This window comes from Urocampus carinirostris, chromosome 12, assembly GCF_059441175.1.
Source record: "Urocampus carinirostris isolate Australia breed hairy pipefish chromosome 12, RoL_Ucar_1.0, whole genome shotgun sequence".
Classification (NCBI taxonomy): Eukaryota; Metazoa; Chordata; class Actinopteri; order Syngnathiformes; family Syngnathidae; genus Urocampus; species Urocampus carinirostris.
The window spans coordinates 39,033,983-39,050,119 of NC_142360.1; the positions used below are offsets into that span (position 1 = coordinate 39,033,983).

At 41.2% G+C, this 16,137-nt stretch overlaps 1 protein-coding gene across 5 annotated transcripts in view; it reads right to left on the bottom strand.

Annotated features, from left to right (window-relative positions):
* Positions 1-3,258: 3,258 nt before the first annotated feature.
* tle2a (TLE family member 2, transcriptional corepressor a) overlaps positions 3,259-16,137 on the bottom strand; it is a 108,942-nt gene continuing 96,063 nt past the window's right edge. For all 5 annotated transcript variants that reach the window (XM_088349330.1, XM_088349329.1, XM_088349328.1 and 2 more), the window contains 9 exons: positions 14,623-14,749; positions 14,187-14,395; positions 9,863-9,942; positions 9,541-9,790; positions 7,848-8,095; positions 7,160-7,307; positions 6,937-7,087; positions 3,930-4,006; positions 3,259-3,815 (listed from right to left, as the gene is read on the bottom strand). In XM_088349330.1, coding sequence (XP_088205456.1) covers positions 3,708-3,815; positions 3,930-4,006; positions 6,937-7,087; positions 7,160-7,307; positions 7,848-8,095; positions 9,541-9,790; positions 9,863-9,942; positions 14,187-14,395; positions 14,623-14,749 — 1,398 coding nt within the window. In that variant the 3' untranslated portion in view covers positions 3,259-3,707. The remainder of the gene's footprint in view (positions 3,816-3,929; positions 4,007-6,936; positions 7,088-7,159; positions 7,308-7,847; positions 8,096-9,540; positions 9,791-9,862; positions 9,943-14,186; positions 14,396-14,622; positions 14,750-16,137) is intronic.

Here is a 16,137-nt window from a genome sequence, read left to right on the forward strand (position 1 = left end):
CATTTTGACGAAAGGAGAGAGATTTTCATGCCTGTACTATACTGTATTTTTTGTATTGTGTTTATCCGCTAAGGGTTGCAGTCATGCTAAATGGAGAAGCAGAAACATGATAACCATGGAAACGAAGCTTGCGATGATCATAATAAACAAATGGAAGCACACGAATGGCTACCCTTGCTAAGTTGCATGACTTAATAAAAATATGGGGATGATTCTCACAAGTGGCCCTTTTAAAAACAGTTATCATTTGAATCTGCACCTTCATGCATCCTCCCACGACTCCAATGTGCCAGCTCAAATGAAGTCAAACCTAAGGTAAATTTGCTTTTTTCTATTCATTTAATCATATTACACATAAGTAGTACTTCATATTGTATATACTATTGTTTTAATGTGGGGTACCAAGGGTTCAGAGCTAATTACCCCATTTCACTTTGAATTTATGCCGTATCCAGAGGGTCTACTGTGGGGGTCAGCAACCTTTGGCTCCAGGGCCACTTGTGGCTCTTTATGGCTTCCTTCGTGGCTCCTTGGGCCTTTTTCAAAAATGCTTAGAAATGGAAAAAGGGAAAGGTAATGATCTCATCTCATTAGCTGCACCGCTTATCCTCAGTAGGGTCGCGGGGGTGCTGGATCCCATCCCAGCAATCACTGTGCAGTGGGCAGGAGACACCCTGAACTGGTTGCCAGCCAGTTGCAGGGCACATTGGGACAGACAACTCACTCGCTCAGTCACACCTAGGGACAATTCGGACCGGCCGATTCACCTGAAATGCATGTCTTTGGAATGTGGGAGGAAACCGGAGTGCCCGAAGGAAACCCACGCAAGCACGGGGAGAACATACAAACTCCGCACAGGAAGTCTGGAGCTGGATTTGAACCCACGACCTCAGAACTGTGCCGCACACGCGCTAACCACTGCGCCGCCGTGCTGCCCAGATAATGATATAAAAGCAAAAAATAAACATTCATAGTATTTTTCAAAGTTGTAAAAATGTTAAGAATATTCAATGAGTAACTTGTGTACGAATCCCCTTTTGAGGTGTGCGCTTGGAGCCGGCCTGGCAAAATTAGAGTGCCTTGTTGTCTTTGAAAGGAAAAGCCGAGCGATGAGCCATTCAAGCGCAACATGTTATGCCTCCGCTTAAATTTGATCACAAAATTTTTAAGTGTTAAAGCCCCAGTGTGTAATATTTGACCACTAGATAGAACTGTCTGGGGCGAACAAAGACCAAGATGCCAGACAAACATGGCGGCAACTTCTTTCCAAGAAAGAAATCCAGCGCCGATCAAAAGAACGATTCTGTCGACTTGAACTAAAATTAAGTGGCTATCTCGCTGCTAGCACATACATTGTGCTATTTTCAGCTGTTCCTATCTATTTGTGTCAATGGGCTGCTATAAACTGACATGAATTCCGCCATCCTGCCTCGACAATGCTTGCACAGCTTTACAAACACGGGAAGGGTTCTAGAGGTGTCGGGTAAAATGGAGGTGAATACAGAAGACATAAAAGAAAGTACTGTATGGAATAAAACTGAAAAATGAGCAAAACTTGGACTCATTTTAATGATATTGATTACTGTATTTTCCGCATTATAGGGCGCACCCCCAAAAACTAGTTTTTGGTCCTATATTTTCCATACATAAGGCGCACCGGATTATAAGGCGCTACAACGGGAACGTGGACAAAACAGTCAGATGATTCAGTCCAACTGATAACCCCCTCAACATTCCGGAAGCTTGCAAAGAAGCAAATACGTGTCGTAGACACGTGCGGATGCGGTGTCCGTACGATGTCACTCAAATGCATCGTTCCAAATATCATTCGGAAGGTTAAAGTCTTGGGATTCAAGAATTGCCAACCATTCCTTAGTTTCTATTTTCTTTTCTGCTGGCAACTGTGTGGACAGCAAAGTAAGAATTTGATTGTGCAGGGAAACGGGGTTCTTTACTGTGCATATGACAATAAACACAATTGAATTGAATTGAATTCACCTCAGAAACATCAGGATCGTTCTAAAACAAGATACCGGGAAAATATAAAGCCGCATCGCTCACCTAAGTTCTCTTGCAGCCATCACGTTCAATAATGATACGTAACCATGGTCTTCTTACAACCGTGAGTGTAGTAAATCCAGGAGAGTCAAATATTTACAAATACAGAATAGTAAAAAATGTTTTCTCTATGCCTTAGTGCAACCCAACTGTGATTCACATTCATCTTTTTCGGCCAATCGCAGGCTTTGTTTCGCCCCTTTAGCCTATGCCAGCCTGTAAATGATAAAAAGGATCCGCCCCCCTTTACCTCCGAATAACTTTAGCCAATAGTGACTGATTCAAATGATGATTGACACATTGGTTAGGAAATGAAATGTCGGTATATAAATCCCAGCATAGGGAAAATCGAGTCGGCGGCTGCTTGCTTTAGTTGCAAGACTTTGCGACTTAATATTGATCCATATATAAGGCGCACTGTATTATAAGGCGCATGGTCAGCTTTTGAAAAAAATAAAGGCTTTTAGGTGCGCCTTATAGTGCGGAAAATTCGGTACATTCAATCTTTCTTAGACACTTCTGATCTTTTGCCTTTTGTTTCAATTATAATTTATATTTTTTGGGATGAGCTTCTTCATTGGTTGAAATACAATTGTAAATAGTTCATTTTCTTTTCATTTGATCATTTATGTATAACACTAAAGAGTTCATATTGAAATATTTAATTGTTTTGAATTGAAGGGATTTGGTGCTGTTGTTCCACTTTAAATCGGTTCAGTGTAAAAAGCTAAAATCGTTTCGCATCGTAAAATGATTTTTGTAGATCTGTGAATATTTTCATTTCTATTCCATGTGTCCCTGCAAAACATATGTAATTACTGAATAATATGGTGCATTATGTTTTATTATTGGCGAAATATAATTCAAAACATGGAATATCTGAAGCTTGTTTGGAAGCTGAGCCAAAAGAGCTGGTTTTCTAAATAGAGCTGTCCTTCACCTTGCAATGCCGTAATGACAGGCCACTAGAGCAAGTGTCATTTTCACGCAGTTCTCGAATTTTTCATCATTTTTTGTGTGGTTTATAAAATCAGACTGCCAGGAAACACGGCAATGGCAACAATGTCAAGCATTTTCAAGCACTTGGCGCAAAATCCCAGCATTTCCCTGACCTCAAAAACACATTAAAACTCAAGCCTTTTTAAGGTTTTCAAGCCCCCGTCCGAACCCTGCATAGCGCACAAAATAAACAGACGCATGGTCTTTCCAGAACTTTATTTACATCCATTTAGAAGCCGGCAAACATCAAGTCACCTTAAACATGAAGCAGCAAATGTCGCCCGGTCGTCTCGTCTGGTAGAATCGCCGAGTCAGCTTTTCCCAAAAAATAATCCAGAAAAAAAGGCAACATTTCACAATCGGTTACACAGCTGGAACTCGGCCCGACTGGACTCAATTTGTCCACAAGGGGCGCTGTTCGGTCTCCGGTCCACGATGTTAAAAAAAAAAAAAAAGGAAGAAGCTAAAAAAAAATGGTTACGTTGCAATAGTCCACTACAGAGGTTTTATTTTGTTAAAAGGAAAAAGAAATCTTTGGAGGAATCCCGCACTTGCCCAGTTCTCCGCTCTAAAACCCCCGTTTCGGGGTCTCCTTCGTTCATTTCTCCGAAAAAAAAAGTAGTCGACTCTCTGGTTTCGGGCAGGAAAGTTCAGTAGATGACTTCGTAGACGGTGGCTTTTTTGTCTCCCGATCCCGTCACGATGAATTGGTCGTCGGGCGAAATGTCGCAGCTCAGCACGGACGACGACTCCTTGGACTGGAGGCAGACAGGAAGCGAAGGCGTTTCACAATAAAAGAAGGGGCGTGTCCAGGAAGTGTGACGCGAGCGGACATTTCACAATAAAAGAGGGGCGTGTCCGAGGAGGCTTACCTGGAATATGCTGGAGCCGTAAGGCGTCCGCCACGCGTTCAGCAAGTTGTCTTTGCCCGTGCTCACGAACCATTTGCCTGCAGGGGGCGCCAAAGAGTCTATTATTGTGGAGATCGCAATGAAACTGCTTCAAATAAATACCCTATTATCCGCTTCCATCTCTTTTCACATGTTTATCACATTGGGATTCATTTTATCTACCGTACTTTTTCATGCATAACAGATTTTTTTTTAGCTCAATAGAAGTCAAAATTTGGGTGCACTTTATACACAAGTTTTACGGTAATGTATTACCAAATTTGCGCGAAAATCAGTTGAAAACTGACCGCAAACCATTGAATGCAAAGAGATTCGAACCAAGGGCAGCGGCAGCACCAAATCCTAACCCCGAGATAACCAGTTATATTGATAACATAAGAATAGGCACACATTTTATGTCATTTTCACACTATTCTTATTCACAGTACCAGAGAGGAATGTTAGAGAATGGAGGAAGTTTGTTACGTCATAGTTTGGGTCCACGTTATACACAAGTTTTACGGTAGTATATTACCGAATTTGCGCAAAAATCAGTTGAAAATTATGACGGCAAACCATTGAATGCAAGGGGATTTGAACCCGGGCAGCTGCAGCGGGGGAACCAAATACTAACTCCGAGATAACCAGTTACATAGGTGACATAAGAATAGGCACAAGATTTTATGTAATTTCCACACTATTCTTATTCACAGTACCAAAGACGAATGTTAGAGAATGGAGAAAGTTTGTTACGTCAAAGTTTGGGTGCGCATTATACACAAGTTTAACAGTAGTATATTACCAAATTTGCGCAAAAATCAGTTAAAAATTATGACCGCAAACCATTGAATGCAACGAGATTCGAACCCGGGCAGCGGCAGTGGGAGCACCAAATCCTAACCCCGAGATAACCAGTTATATTGATGACATAAGAATAGGCACAAGATTTTATGTCCATTTTCACACTATTCTTATTCACAATACGAGAGACAAATGTTAGAGAATGAAGGAAGTTCGTTACGTCAAAGTTTGGGTGCGCGTTATACACAAGTTTTACGGTAGTATATTACCAAATTTGCGCAAAAATCAGTTGAAAACTGAACGCAAACCATTGATTGCAAAGGGATTCGAACCCGGGCAGCGGCAGTGGGAGCACCAAATCCTAACCCCTAGATAACCAGTTATATTGATGACATAAGAATAGGCACAAGATTTTATGTCCATTTACACACTATTCTTATTCACAGTACCAGAAACAAATGTTAAAGAATGGAGAAAGAAAGCAGGACGAGGGGTGTATCAGGTGATGAGTCAGACTTTGAAGGACATTGAACAAATACATTGTAAAATTTCAGGGTTCTTACTTTTTTTATGGCCTACTTCAAGCACTTTCAAGGCCAATTTTTCCAGTACCTTCAAAGGAAGGAATCCAGCGCTGATCAAAAGAATGTGGTTTTTTTTTTTTGCTGACTTTGATGACTACAATAAAGTCGCCATCTTGCTGCTAGCACATACTTTGTGCTTTTTTTGTGCTGTTCCTATTTATGATCTACAATCTTTTTGTGTCGATGGGCTGCTATAAACTGACATGAATTCTGCCATTCTGCTTCAATAATGACTGCACAATATGTTACATTTGTTTTTAAACACGAGTAAGGCTTTTATACGTTTTGGGAGTTGAATACGGATGACCAAAAAAAAAGTACCGTATGTATGAAAAGCAGAAAAATTGGGACTCATTTTGTGTTTGACTCTCCTCTTGAATTTGGATTATAAACCAGGGCTGGTTTCTGATTGTGGTTTCAAAAGGGGCTTAAACAAAAGGTCATTTTAAAGTTAGAATTAAGGTTTTAAACTCAAGTTTGGCTTTGAGGATAAGGTTTAAAATTAGCATTAAGGTTTAAAAATAGGGTTCATACTCAAATTAGGGTTTCAAAGCAGGACTCTCATCTTGAATTTGGATTAAAATTTTGGATTGTGTCAGTGTCAAATGAGAAGTCAGGTTTTAAACTTGGACATTTGGTAATAAGGTTTCAAGTTGGGTTTCATACTCAAATTCAGGTTTCAAAGCATGACTCTCATTTTGAATTTGGATTAAAAACTAGGCTGGGGTGTATTTGTGGTTTAAAAAATGTGCTAGAGGTGATTTGGTGTATAAACTAGGTTAGGGTTTCTGATGTGGTTTTATAAAGGCCTTCAACTGCTTTTATTTCAAGTCAGTTTATAATTAAAAGTAGGGTTTTAAACTCAAGTTTGGCTTTTGGGGAAGGGTTTCAAATTAGCATTAATGTTTCAAATTAGGATTGCAAAGCAGGACTGTAGGGTTGGGGCGTCTAATTGGGGTTCCTTAAAGGGCTGGGAGAGCTTTTATTTTGAAGCCTGTCTCAAGTTAGTTGGGTTTCAAACTGAAGTTGAACATCAAACTAGGTTTAAGGTTTCAAATTGGGTTTCAAAGCTGGTCTTATAGCTTGGATTTGGAGAATAAACTAGGGTTAGGGTTTCTGATGTGGTTTTATGAAGGCCTTCAACTGCTTTTATTTCAAGTCATTTTACAATTAGAAGTAGGGTTTTAAACTCAAGTTTGGCTTTTAGCATAAGGTTTCAAATTAGCATTCATGTTTCAAATTAGGATTGCAAAGCAGGACTGTGTGGTTGGGGCGTCTAATTGGGGTTCCTTAAAGGGCTGGGAGAGCTTTTATTTTGAAGCCTGTCTCAAGTTAGTTGGGTTTCAAACTGAAGTTGAACATCAAACTAGGTTTAAGGTTTCAAATTGGGTTTTAAAGCTGGTCTTATAGCTTGGATTTGGAGAATAAAGTAGGGTTAGGGTTTCTGATTGTGGTTTTAAAAAAAAATGCTTTTATTTTTCAAGGTCAGTTTATACTTAAAAGTAGGTTTTTAAACTCAAGTCGGACTTTAAGGATAGGGTTTGAAATGACGGTCGGCGTCTCAAAGGCCGGTTGGGACTCGGAGCGGGGTTTTCGGATCTCACCGCAATAGGCAAACTTGAGGGAGAGGACGCAGCTTTCGTGCAGATGCAGTTGGTACTTGTCGGGTTTGGAGACGTGAAGAACTTCCACGTTGCTGCTCTCCATGCCCACCGCCAGCCACTCGCCCGTCGGGCAGTAGCCCAAAGAGAAGATCTAGAAAGAGGAAGCGGGCGGGTGAAAACTCCAACTCTCGATTTCCCGCCCGGCCACGGGCCGTCCAATCACCTGCGAGGTGAAGTCGTGCTGCTGCAGCTGCCGGCCTTCCCTCAGGTCCCAGCATCGGACCGTGTTGTCCAGGCCGCCCGTCCACAATTTGGTGCCGTCGTTGGAGATGTCGATGCAGCTGGCCCCGTCCGTGTGGCCCTGGAACTGCCTAGAGAGGGGGGGCCCCGGGGTCGCTCGCTGTTATTAAACTCGTTATATATACGGGAGTCGGGCGATAAGAAAAAAAAAATCTCGCGAGTAGGTTTCAGAGGAAGAGAGAGAAAGAGAAGGTCAAAAGAACAAAAGCCCAAGAGAGAGAGAAAGGGAGTAAAAAGAGAAAGAAAGAGAGGAGGAGAGAAATAAAGTGAGACAGAAAAAAACAAAAGAATGAGACAATAGAAAAAGAGAGAGAAAAAATCAGCATGGGAAAGAGAGAAAGATGGAGAGAAAGTGATATAAAAAAGGAGGGAGAGAGGGTAAGAAAGAAAAAGAAAGAAAAAAGAATGTTACAAAGAGAAATACATAGAGAAAGGGAGAAAGAGAAAACGAATGAGAGAAGGAGAGATGCTTTTCCTGGCTTGGGTGACATCAAGTGGATATTATCAAAACTGCAGGTGAAAACCTTCGGTGGGCTCGATCCGGCCGGCGAACCCCCCCCCGTTTGACACCCCCCTCCCTTTCATGCCGGGAGCCCCGGGGGCCCTTTTACCTGACGAGGGTCTGGTTGTGCAGGTCCCAGACCACGATGTTGCCGTCGCTGCAGCAGGAGAAGCAGACCTTGTTGTCGGGCGAGATGGCCAGGGCGTAGCAGGCGGGGGCGGAGGAAGTTAGCTCCGCCTTAATTCGGGGGGTGGGCGTGGCCAAGTCCCAGATGGACAGCGTGCTGGCTTCGCCGCCCACGATCAGCGTCCGGCCGTCCGACAGCAGCTTGCACGAACGGATGTAGTTGTCCCGGTTCTGTTCCGGACCCAAACGCGTATCGGCAATTTATACCTTTACTAAGGAACGCTAAATACTACTATGCTACTAATTAGCGATAGCATTGGTCGGAAAAACACTCAGAGGGGGCAGTATTACCCTAGTCATATTTCTGTCACAATAATTACGGAGAAGTGTGACAGTAAATGTAGTATTTATATCGTGGTAAATATCTAGTATTTCTGTCATATTATTTCTTCAGTAGTATACTTTAGTCGTATTTTTGTCATATTTCCGTTGTATTTTTTTCTTCTTACATGATAGGAAAATAACATGTTTTAAGCACTAAATTTGATATTTTGTTTTGTAGCAATCTTGTAGTATTTTTGCAGTATTTAGTGGTAGTATTTTAGTCAGGCTAAAGAATGATAAATACTACTATGCTACTAATTAGCGATAGCATTGCCCACAGGGTCGAAAAACACTCAGAGGGGGCAGAATTACCGTAGTCATATTTTGATCATATTTCTGTCACAATATTTATGGAGAAGTGTGACGGTAAATGTAGTATTTTTGAAGTATTTATATCGTGGTAAATATGTAGTATTTCTGTCATATTATTTCATCAGTAGCATATTAGTATTTTATTTATATTTCCATTGTATTTTTTTCTTCTTACATGATAGGAAAATAATATGTTTTAAGCACTAAATTTGATATTTTGTTTGGTAGCAATCTTGTAGTATTTTTGCAGTATTTAGTGGTAGTATTTTAGTCAGGCTAAAGAATAATAAATACAACTATGGTACTAATTAGCGATAGCATTGCCCACATGGTAGAAAAACACTTTCAGAGGGGGCAGAATTACTGTAGTCATATTTTGATCATATTTCTGTCACAATATTTATGGACAGCAAATGTAGTATTTTTGAAGTATTTCTATAGTGGTAAAGATGTAGTATTTCTGTCATATTATTTCTTCAGGAGTATATTAGCATTACTTGAGAAGTATTTTTGTCATATTTCCATTGTATTTCTTTCTTGTTGCATGAAGAGAAAATAATATGTTTTAAGCACTAAATTTGATATTTTGTTTTGTAGCTATCTTGTAGTATTTTTGCAGTATTTATATCGTGATAAATATGTAGTATTTCTGTCATATTATTTCTTCAATAGTATACTTTAGTAGTATTTTTGTCATATTTCCATTGCATTTTTTTCTTCTTACATGAAAAGAAAAAAATATGTTTTAAGCACTAAATTTGATTTTTTTTTTGTAGCAATCTTGTAGTATTTTTGCAGTATTTACGCATTAGTATTTTAGTGAGACACACAGAAGGATAACGCGGACGCCCCAAGAACCTTTTTTCCGTTAGTAGTACTTTATTGTCTATCGTCATTATATTTTGACCATTTTCGTTTGCCGGGCCGCACGTGGCCCGCCGGCCGCGGTTTGAGAAACCTAGCAAGAAACGGGTACTTGCCAGACAGTCGAGCTGGGCCATGGGGCTTTTGACTCCGGTCTGCGCCACGTCCCAGACTTTGACGCATCCTTTCCCGCCGGTGTAGACGTGTCGCGTGGAGGCGCTGATGGTGACCGCGCAAACTACCTCGCCGTGGCTCAGGCTGTGGATTTGCCGGGCGTGGCGCGGGATGCCCGGGCCCACCAGGGCGTCCGGAGGGAAAGGCACCGGCTGCATCTGGCCGTCCGCGCTCACGTGGAAGGAGTACGCCCTGGTTCGGAGCGAAAGTGGATTTCGTCTCGGAAGGTTTCGAAATTGGCCGACCGGGGGAATCGCGACTTACGGTTTTCCGGAAGCGGCCGACTGCAAGCTAGCGGGCAAACCGGGCACTCTCATGTGGGGGTGCGGAGATTCATAACCCACCTGTGGGAGGCGCCAAAGGGATTTTAAACAAGGGGGGCTACTTTGATAGCGTTTGGCCATTTTGGGGCTATTTCTGGATTTTGAGGCGGGTGGAGTTGCTTTACTTGATAGTAGCAGTGGTTTGCTGCTATCTGGTGGTAGGGCTGGGTAAAGACAATCACATCTCCGTTTGATCAGTCAAATTAGTTTTGGGATGTACAGAGACCCCTCGCCATTTCACGCTTCACTTCTTCACTTCGTAGTGGATTTTGAAAAGAATCGATTTTATATCCGAGAACAATCTTTTTGAATCTATGCAATCGGGATTCAGGGCTAAGCGCTCTACTGAGACAGCACTGATTAAGGTAACCAATGATCTACTACTGGCAAAGGACTCCGGCGCTTCATCACTCTTGCTGCTGCTGGTTTTTAGTACTGCCTTTGACACTGTGGAGCATAATCAGGGTTGGGTAGGGTTACTTTAACTGAATTACTTTCAATTACTTTTGGATTACTCCAAACCAAATATGCTAATAAAAGACAAAAGAAACTAAATATGAATAAAATGACTCCATTTTGTGCAGGCTTTGGGAGTAACGGAATACATGGAAGGGCAAAAAGCTGTTTAGATTTCTTTTCATTTTGTTTCTGTGGCATTTGATGTTCGTTTTGCCGGAGATCAAAGAGATCAAAGCCAGGAGAGAAAGCTTACCACGTGTTGTGAGTCATCATTTTATTCCTATTTAGTTTCTTTTGTCTTTTAGTAGCATATTTGGTATTGGAGTCATCCAAAAGTAATTGAAAGTAATCCAGTTAAAGTAACCCTACCCAACCCTGACCATAATATCTTACTAGAACAGTTGGATTGGTCTCTCAGGAACCGTTCTCTTATGGTTCAGATCCTACCTCTCAGATAGGACGCACTGTGTTAAATATGGTGAAATGACATCTGAGCTCTTTAATGTTACCTGTGGTGTTCCGCAGGGTTCAGTACTTGGCCCCCTAAATGTTTAAATCCAAGCTTAAAACACACTTCTATTCTATATCATATGAATAACCTATAGTTTATGTTGATAATATGTGTCTTATTTGCCCTCATGTAGGTTTTAGATTAGGGAATGGTGTCATAATTAGTCTGTGGTTTGCAATAATCTGGTCTGTGCAGCCCTTTGAGACTCTTTGTGATTAAGGGTGTCACAAATGAATATGACTTGAGGTTTTTGAGTTTTTCCTTGCCCTCATGTAGGTTTTAGATCAGGGGATGGTGTCATAATAGTCTGTGATTTGCAATAATCTGTGGTCCGTGCAGCCCTTTGAGACTCTTTGTGATTAAGGGTGTCACAAATAAACAGGACTTGACTTGACGTGTTTTTGAGTTTTCCCTTGCCCTCATGTAGGTTTTAGATCAGGGGATGGTGTCATAATAGTCCGTAGTTTGCAATAATCTGTGGTCTGTGCAGCCCTTTGAGATCAAGGGCATCACAAATAAACATGACTTGAAAAACGTGACTTATCTCTAGATCATTGATTTCATTGTATTGTGCGTCGTTAAACAACAGAGGCAATTTAGGGAGGGGGCTCTGTTTGGGTGGGTGGGACTGTCTATGTCCCCGACTATGATAGGCTAGTGTGGCTGTTTGTGGCCGTGATTGGCTAATGTAACAAACTGTGTATACAACTGTGATAGGTTGCTTTGGCTGTCTATGTCCACGACTGTGATAGGCTAACAAACTGTGTGTCCGCAACTGTGATATCCTGGTATAACGTCTATGTGCGCAAGTGTGATAGGCTGACTAACTGTGTCCGCAGCCGCGATAGGCTGATAGGACTGTCAGTCAAACAGCAGGCGGGCGCTGCCTCCGTAAACAATCTCGGAAGCATAGCAACCGCTAGCTTTTAGCAGCTTGTTACATTGAAAATGAATTAATTAAATCAGACACTGAGGTAAGACAGAAGAGCGCAGGCGAATTGTGATCACCAGCAGGTGCTTCGTGGATTATTATCGGGTTCCAGAAGCACCTCGGGCGGCGTCTGCGAGAAAGCAATAATGGAACTGCTGATCCGTCCTACTGCTAACTGCTAGGCTAACAACACTCCGAAGCCAGCAGTGTTGACCCTGTATCTTGCCAGTTCCAGGTCCATTGGCCATGAAACTGATGACTTGGAGCTGCAACTCGTGGGAAACTGCTACAGTCGGGACAATTTTACTTTAATCATCACAGGATCCATTTAAGGACACTTGATGGTAGCACACAGCTCGCCAGCTGCTCTCTAAATTGCTTTCTTACACTGAATTTAGTTTGACATTCGTATCATGACAATAAAACCATCCTTTCAACTGCAATTATGTTTTGTGTATCATTATTTACGACAGTTCTGGTCCTCATTAACCGCGAAAACCGAGGGATCTCTGTATTTCCTAAAATTATCCTCACCAAACACAAATTTTGACAAAAGCTATTGGATTCAAAAATACAGCAAGTGTCAAATTCTCATCAAATAGTCATTCTTGCACAACACACACACACATCTATATGTATATGACTTATTAGCGGTACACTGCAAAAACCCCAATGGCAAAAAAAGCTTTATTGTACGTAGAATTTATTTGTGTTGCTCTTCTAGAAAAGACAATATTTTAAATAAACCAACCTTTTTCATCTCATTTTAGGTATTTTTTTGTCTAATGTGAGTGAAAAATTATTCTTAAAACAAGGAAACTCATGTAAAATCTTCTTGAAGGTGGGAGCTCCTTTTAGAGATAGAGATAGATAGTCTAGATAGATAGATAGATGTCTAGATAGATAGATGTCTAGATAGATAGATGTCTAGATAGATGTCTAGATATAGAGATGTCTAGATAGAGAGATGTCTAGATAGAGAGATGTCTAGATAGAGAGATGTCTAGATAGAGAGATGTCTAGATAGATAGATGTCTAGATAGATAGATAGATGTCTAGATAAATGTCTAGATAGAGGGATGTCTAGCTGATGTCTAGATAGAGGGATGTCTAGATAGATGTCTAGATAGATAGATGTCTGGATAGATGTCTGGATAGAGAGATGTCTAGATAGAGGGATGTCTAGATAGAGAGATGTCTAGATAGAGGGATGTCTAGATAGAGGGATGTCTAGATAGAGAGATGTCTGGATAGATGGATAGATGTCTGGATAGATAGATGTCTAGATAGATGTCTAGATAGAGAGATGTCTGGATAGATGTCTAGATATAGATGTCTAGATAGAGAGATGTCTAGATAGAGAGATGTCTAGATAGAGAGATGTCTAGATAGAGAGATGTCTAGATAGAGAGATGTCTAGATAGATGTCTAGATGGATAGATGTCTGGATAGATAGATGTCTGGATAGATAGATGTCTAGATAGATGTCTAGATAGATGTCTAGATAGAGAGATGTCTGGATAGATGTCTAGATATAGATGTCTAGATATAGATGTCTAGATAGAGAGATGTCTAGATAGAGAGATGTCTAGATAGAGAGATGTCTAGATAGAGAGATGTCTGGATAGATGTCTAGATAGATAGATGTCTAGATAGATACTTTATTCATCCCCGTAGGGAAATTCACACTTCCAGCAGTATCCTTGAATTAAAAGATAAAAGATATAGAATACAAAAATACCCAATATAACATGTTGAAATAGAGTATTTAAATAGTGCTACATGAAATACACACTGTAATAAAATAGAGCAAAATATGCAAATGTGGGGGTGAGGTTCAATGTGGGCTTTTACTCCGCCGGGTGGAGTTAAAGAGCCTCATGGCATGAGGAAGAAATGATCTCCTCAGTCTGTCTGTGGATTACTGATGAGTAAAAAATAACTACCAGTTTGATATGCATTTGTAAGATACTATATTATTATTATTACTGTTATTACCAGGTTAGAATTATTAGATGCATTCAAATAGGCTCAGTCATCCCCCCAAATCATTATATTCTATTAATAACTGAAAGATGAAATACATAAACTATAAGCTCATTTAAAAACTACTTTTTCTGTATTTAAAGACACTGATAAGGTCAATGATTTCTTCTAACGGTTAGAAATATACATTTCCTAGAAAATCACAATGAAACACTTTTCAGGCTACTGCGCTGTTTTACATAATTACTTATTGAATTTAGGAAGAAAGATCGCTTGGTTTTGAAAATGAGCAATGTTTTCTGCCAATGAGGTACATTTTTGCTGTTGCAGTGCAGTAACTACTGTTTGACGGACTTTCCATGCCGGACTTGAACTCACCACCGGGGAGCGCCCGTATCCCGCCGCCGCCGCCGCCGCAGCAGCAGCGGCCGCCGCCGCCGCTCCATTCATCTGCGGGGACACCAAATGGAGGCCGGCACCGTAGGCCGCAGCCCCCGGTAGGTCCCCGTTGACGCCTGGAGGGGGCAGACCGAAAGCACCCGGGGGGTAGGCCCCTTGCACCACCAAGGGGTTCCTCAGACCGAGAGCTGCGGGGAAGAGAATTGCGGTCATTGGATTCGACTGTGCTGGAACACGAGTGCCCCCTGGTGGCCGATGTGAATACACGACCTTTATTTTTATGATCCAATTAAAACACAATTTAGTGCAACAAAATAAAAAGGTAACCGGGTGCTAAAAGGATAAAAACATTTAAAAAAATATATATTGAGTATATATAAGAAATATGTGCATATTCATGTGTGGGTTTCCTCACCGAGCGGGTCGACGCCGGGCTTGCCGGGGATGGGTCTGAATTGTGGGGGTACACTCGGTCCGGGGGTGTTGGACTCTTGAGACATGGGGGTGCCTGGCTTCATGCCAGGGGTGCTTGATTTCTCCCTCTGCGTGGAAAAAAACATCAGAATTGTAGCAACTCTGAATGCATCTGCTGTATCTTGTGTGCTTGGATGTGGTAAGAAAAAAACAGACTTACACTATATATGGATGAATACAACTGTAGCTTACAGTAGATTAAGAGATAAATAAGAGAAGATAGCGTAACTGAGGGAGCGTGAGAACAACAGAGCAAAAGAAGAGGAGATAGAGCATAGGTGCAAAGGAAAATAGAGCAATAGAGCGCAAAGAGAGAAGATGGAGTGAGAAAACATTGGAGAGTATGAAAAGAAAATAGAGCAAGAGAGCAAAAGAAAAGCGAAAGAAGAGAAGGTAGAGTGAAAGAGAGCAAAAAGAAGAGAAGACAGAAGAGATTGAGTGACAGAGCAATAGAGCAAAACAAGAGATGATGGAGCGATGGAGCAAGAGAAAAAAAAGCGATAGAGCGAAAGAAGAGAAAGTAGAGGGAAAGAAGAGAAGATAGAGTGACGGAGGGAGCGTGAGAACAACAGAGCAAAAGAAGAGAAGATGGAGCAAGGGAAAATAGAGCAACAGAGCAATACAACGCAAAGAAAGAAGATACTGTGAGAAAACATTGGAGTGTGTGCAAAGAAAATAGAGCAAAAGAGCGAGAGAAGAGAAGGTAGAGCAAGAGAAAACATGACAGAAGAGAAAAAAGAGTGAGAGCGAGAGAGCAATAGATCAAAAGAAGAGAAGATAGAGGGTTGGAGCCAAAGAGAAAATAAAGCGAAAGAGCGATAGAACGCAAGTAGAGAAGATGGAGAGAGCGAGCGAGAGAAGAAGAGATAGAGGGAGAGAGCAATGGAGTGCATGGAAAGAAAACAATTAAGGGAGGGAGCAAAGAGAAGAAAGAGAGAGAAAAGAAAATATGGAGCGTGATAGAACGAGATAAAAAGCTAGAGCGATTGAGAGAGGGAGCAAGGAAAAGAAAGAGCGAGAAAAGAAAATATAGAGCTAAGCTAAGAAAAGCTAGAGCGCAGGAGAAAAGATTGAGTGAAAGAGAGCAAATGTAGAGAAGACAGAAGAGAATAGAGCAAAATAAGAGATGATGGAGCAAGAGAAAAAAAGCAACAGAGCGATAGAGCAAGAGAAGAGAAAGTAGAGGAAAAGAAGAGAAGACGGAAGAGAAGTACAAGTGAGAGTGCCAGAGAGCAAAAGAAGACAATATAGAGCGATGGAGCAAGAGGAAAAAGAAAAAAAAGCGATAGAGTGCAAAAAGAAAAGATGGAGTGAGAAAACAATGGAGTGAATGAAAAGAAAATAGAGCAAGAGCGAAAGAAGAGAAAGTAGAGCAAAAGAAGAGAAGATGGAAGAGAAGAACAAGTGAGAGAGCCAGAGAGCAAAAAAAGAAGATCGAGCGATGGAGCAAAAAAGA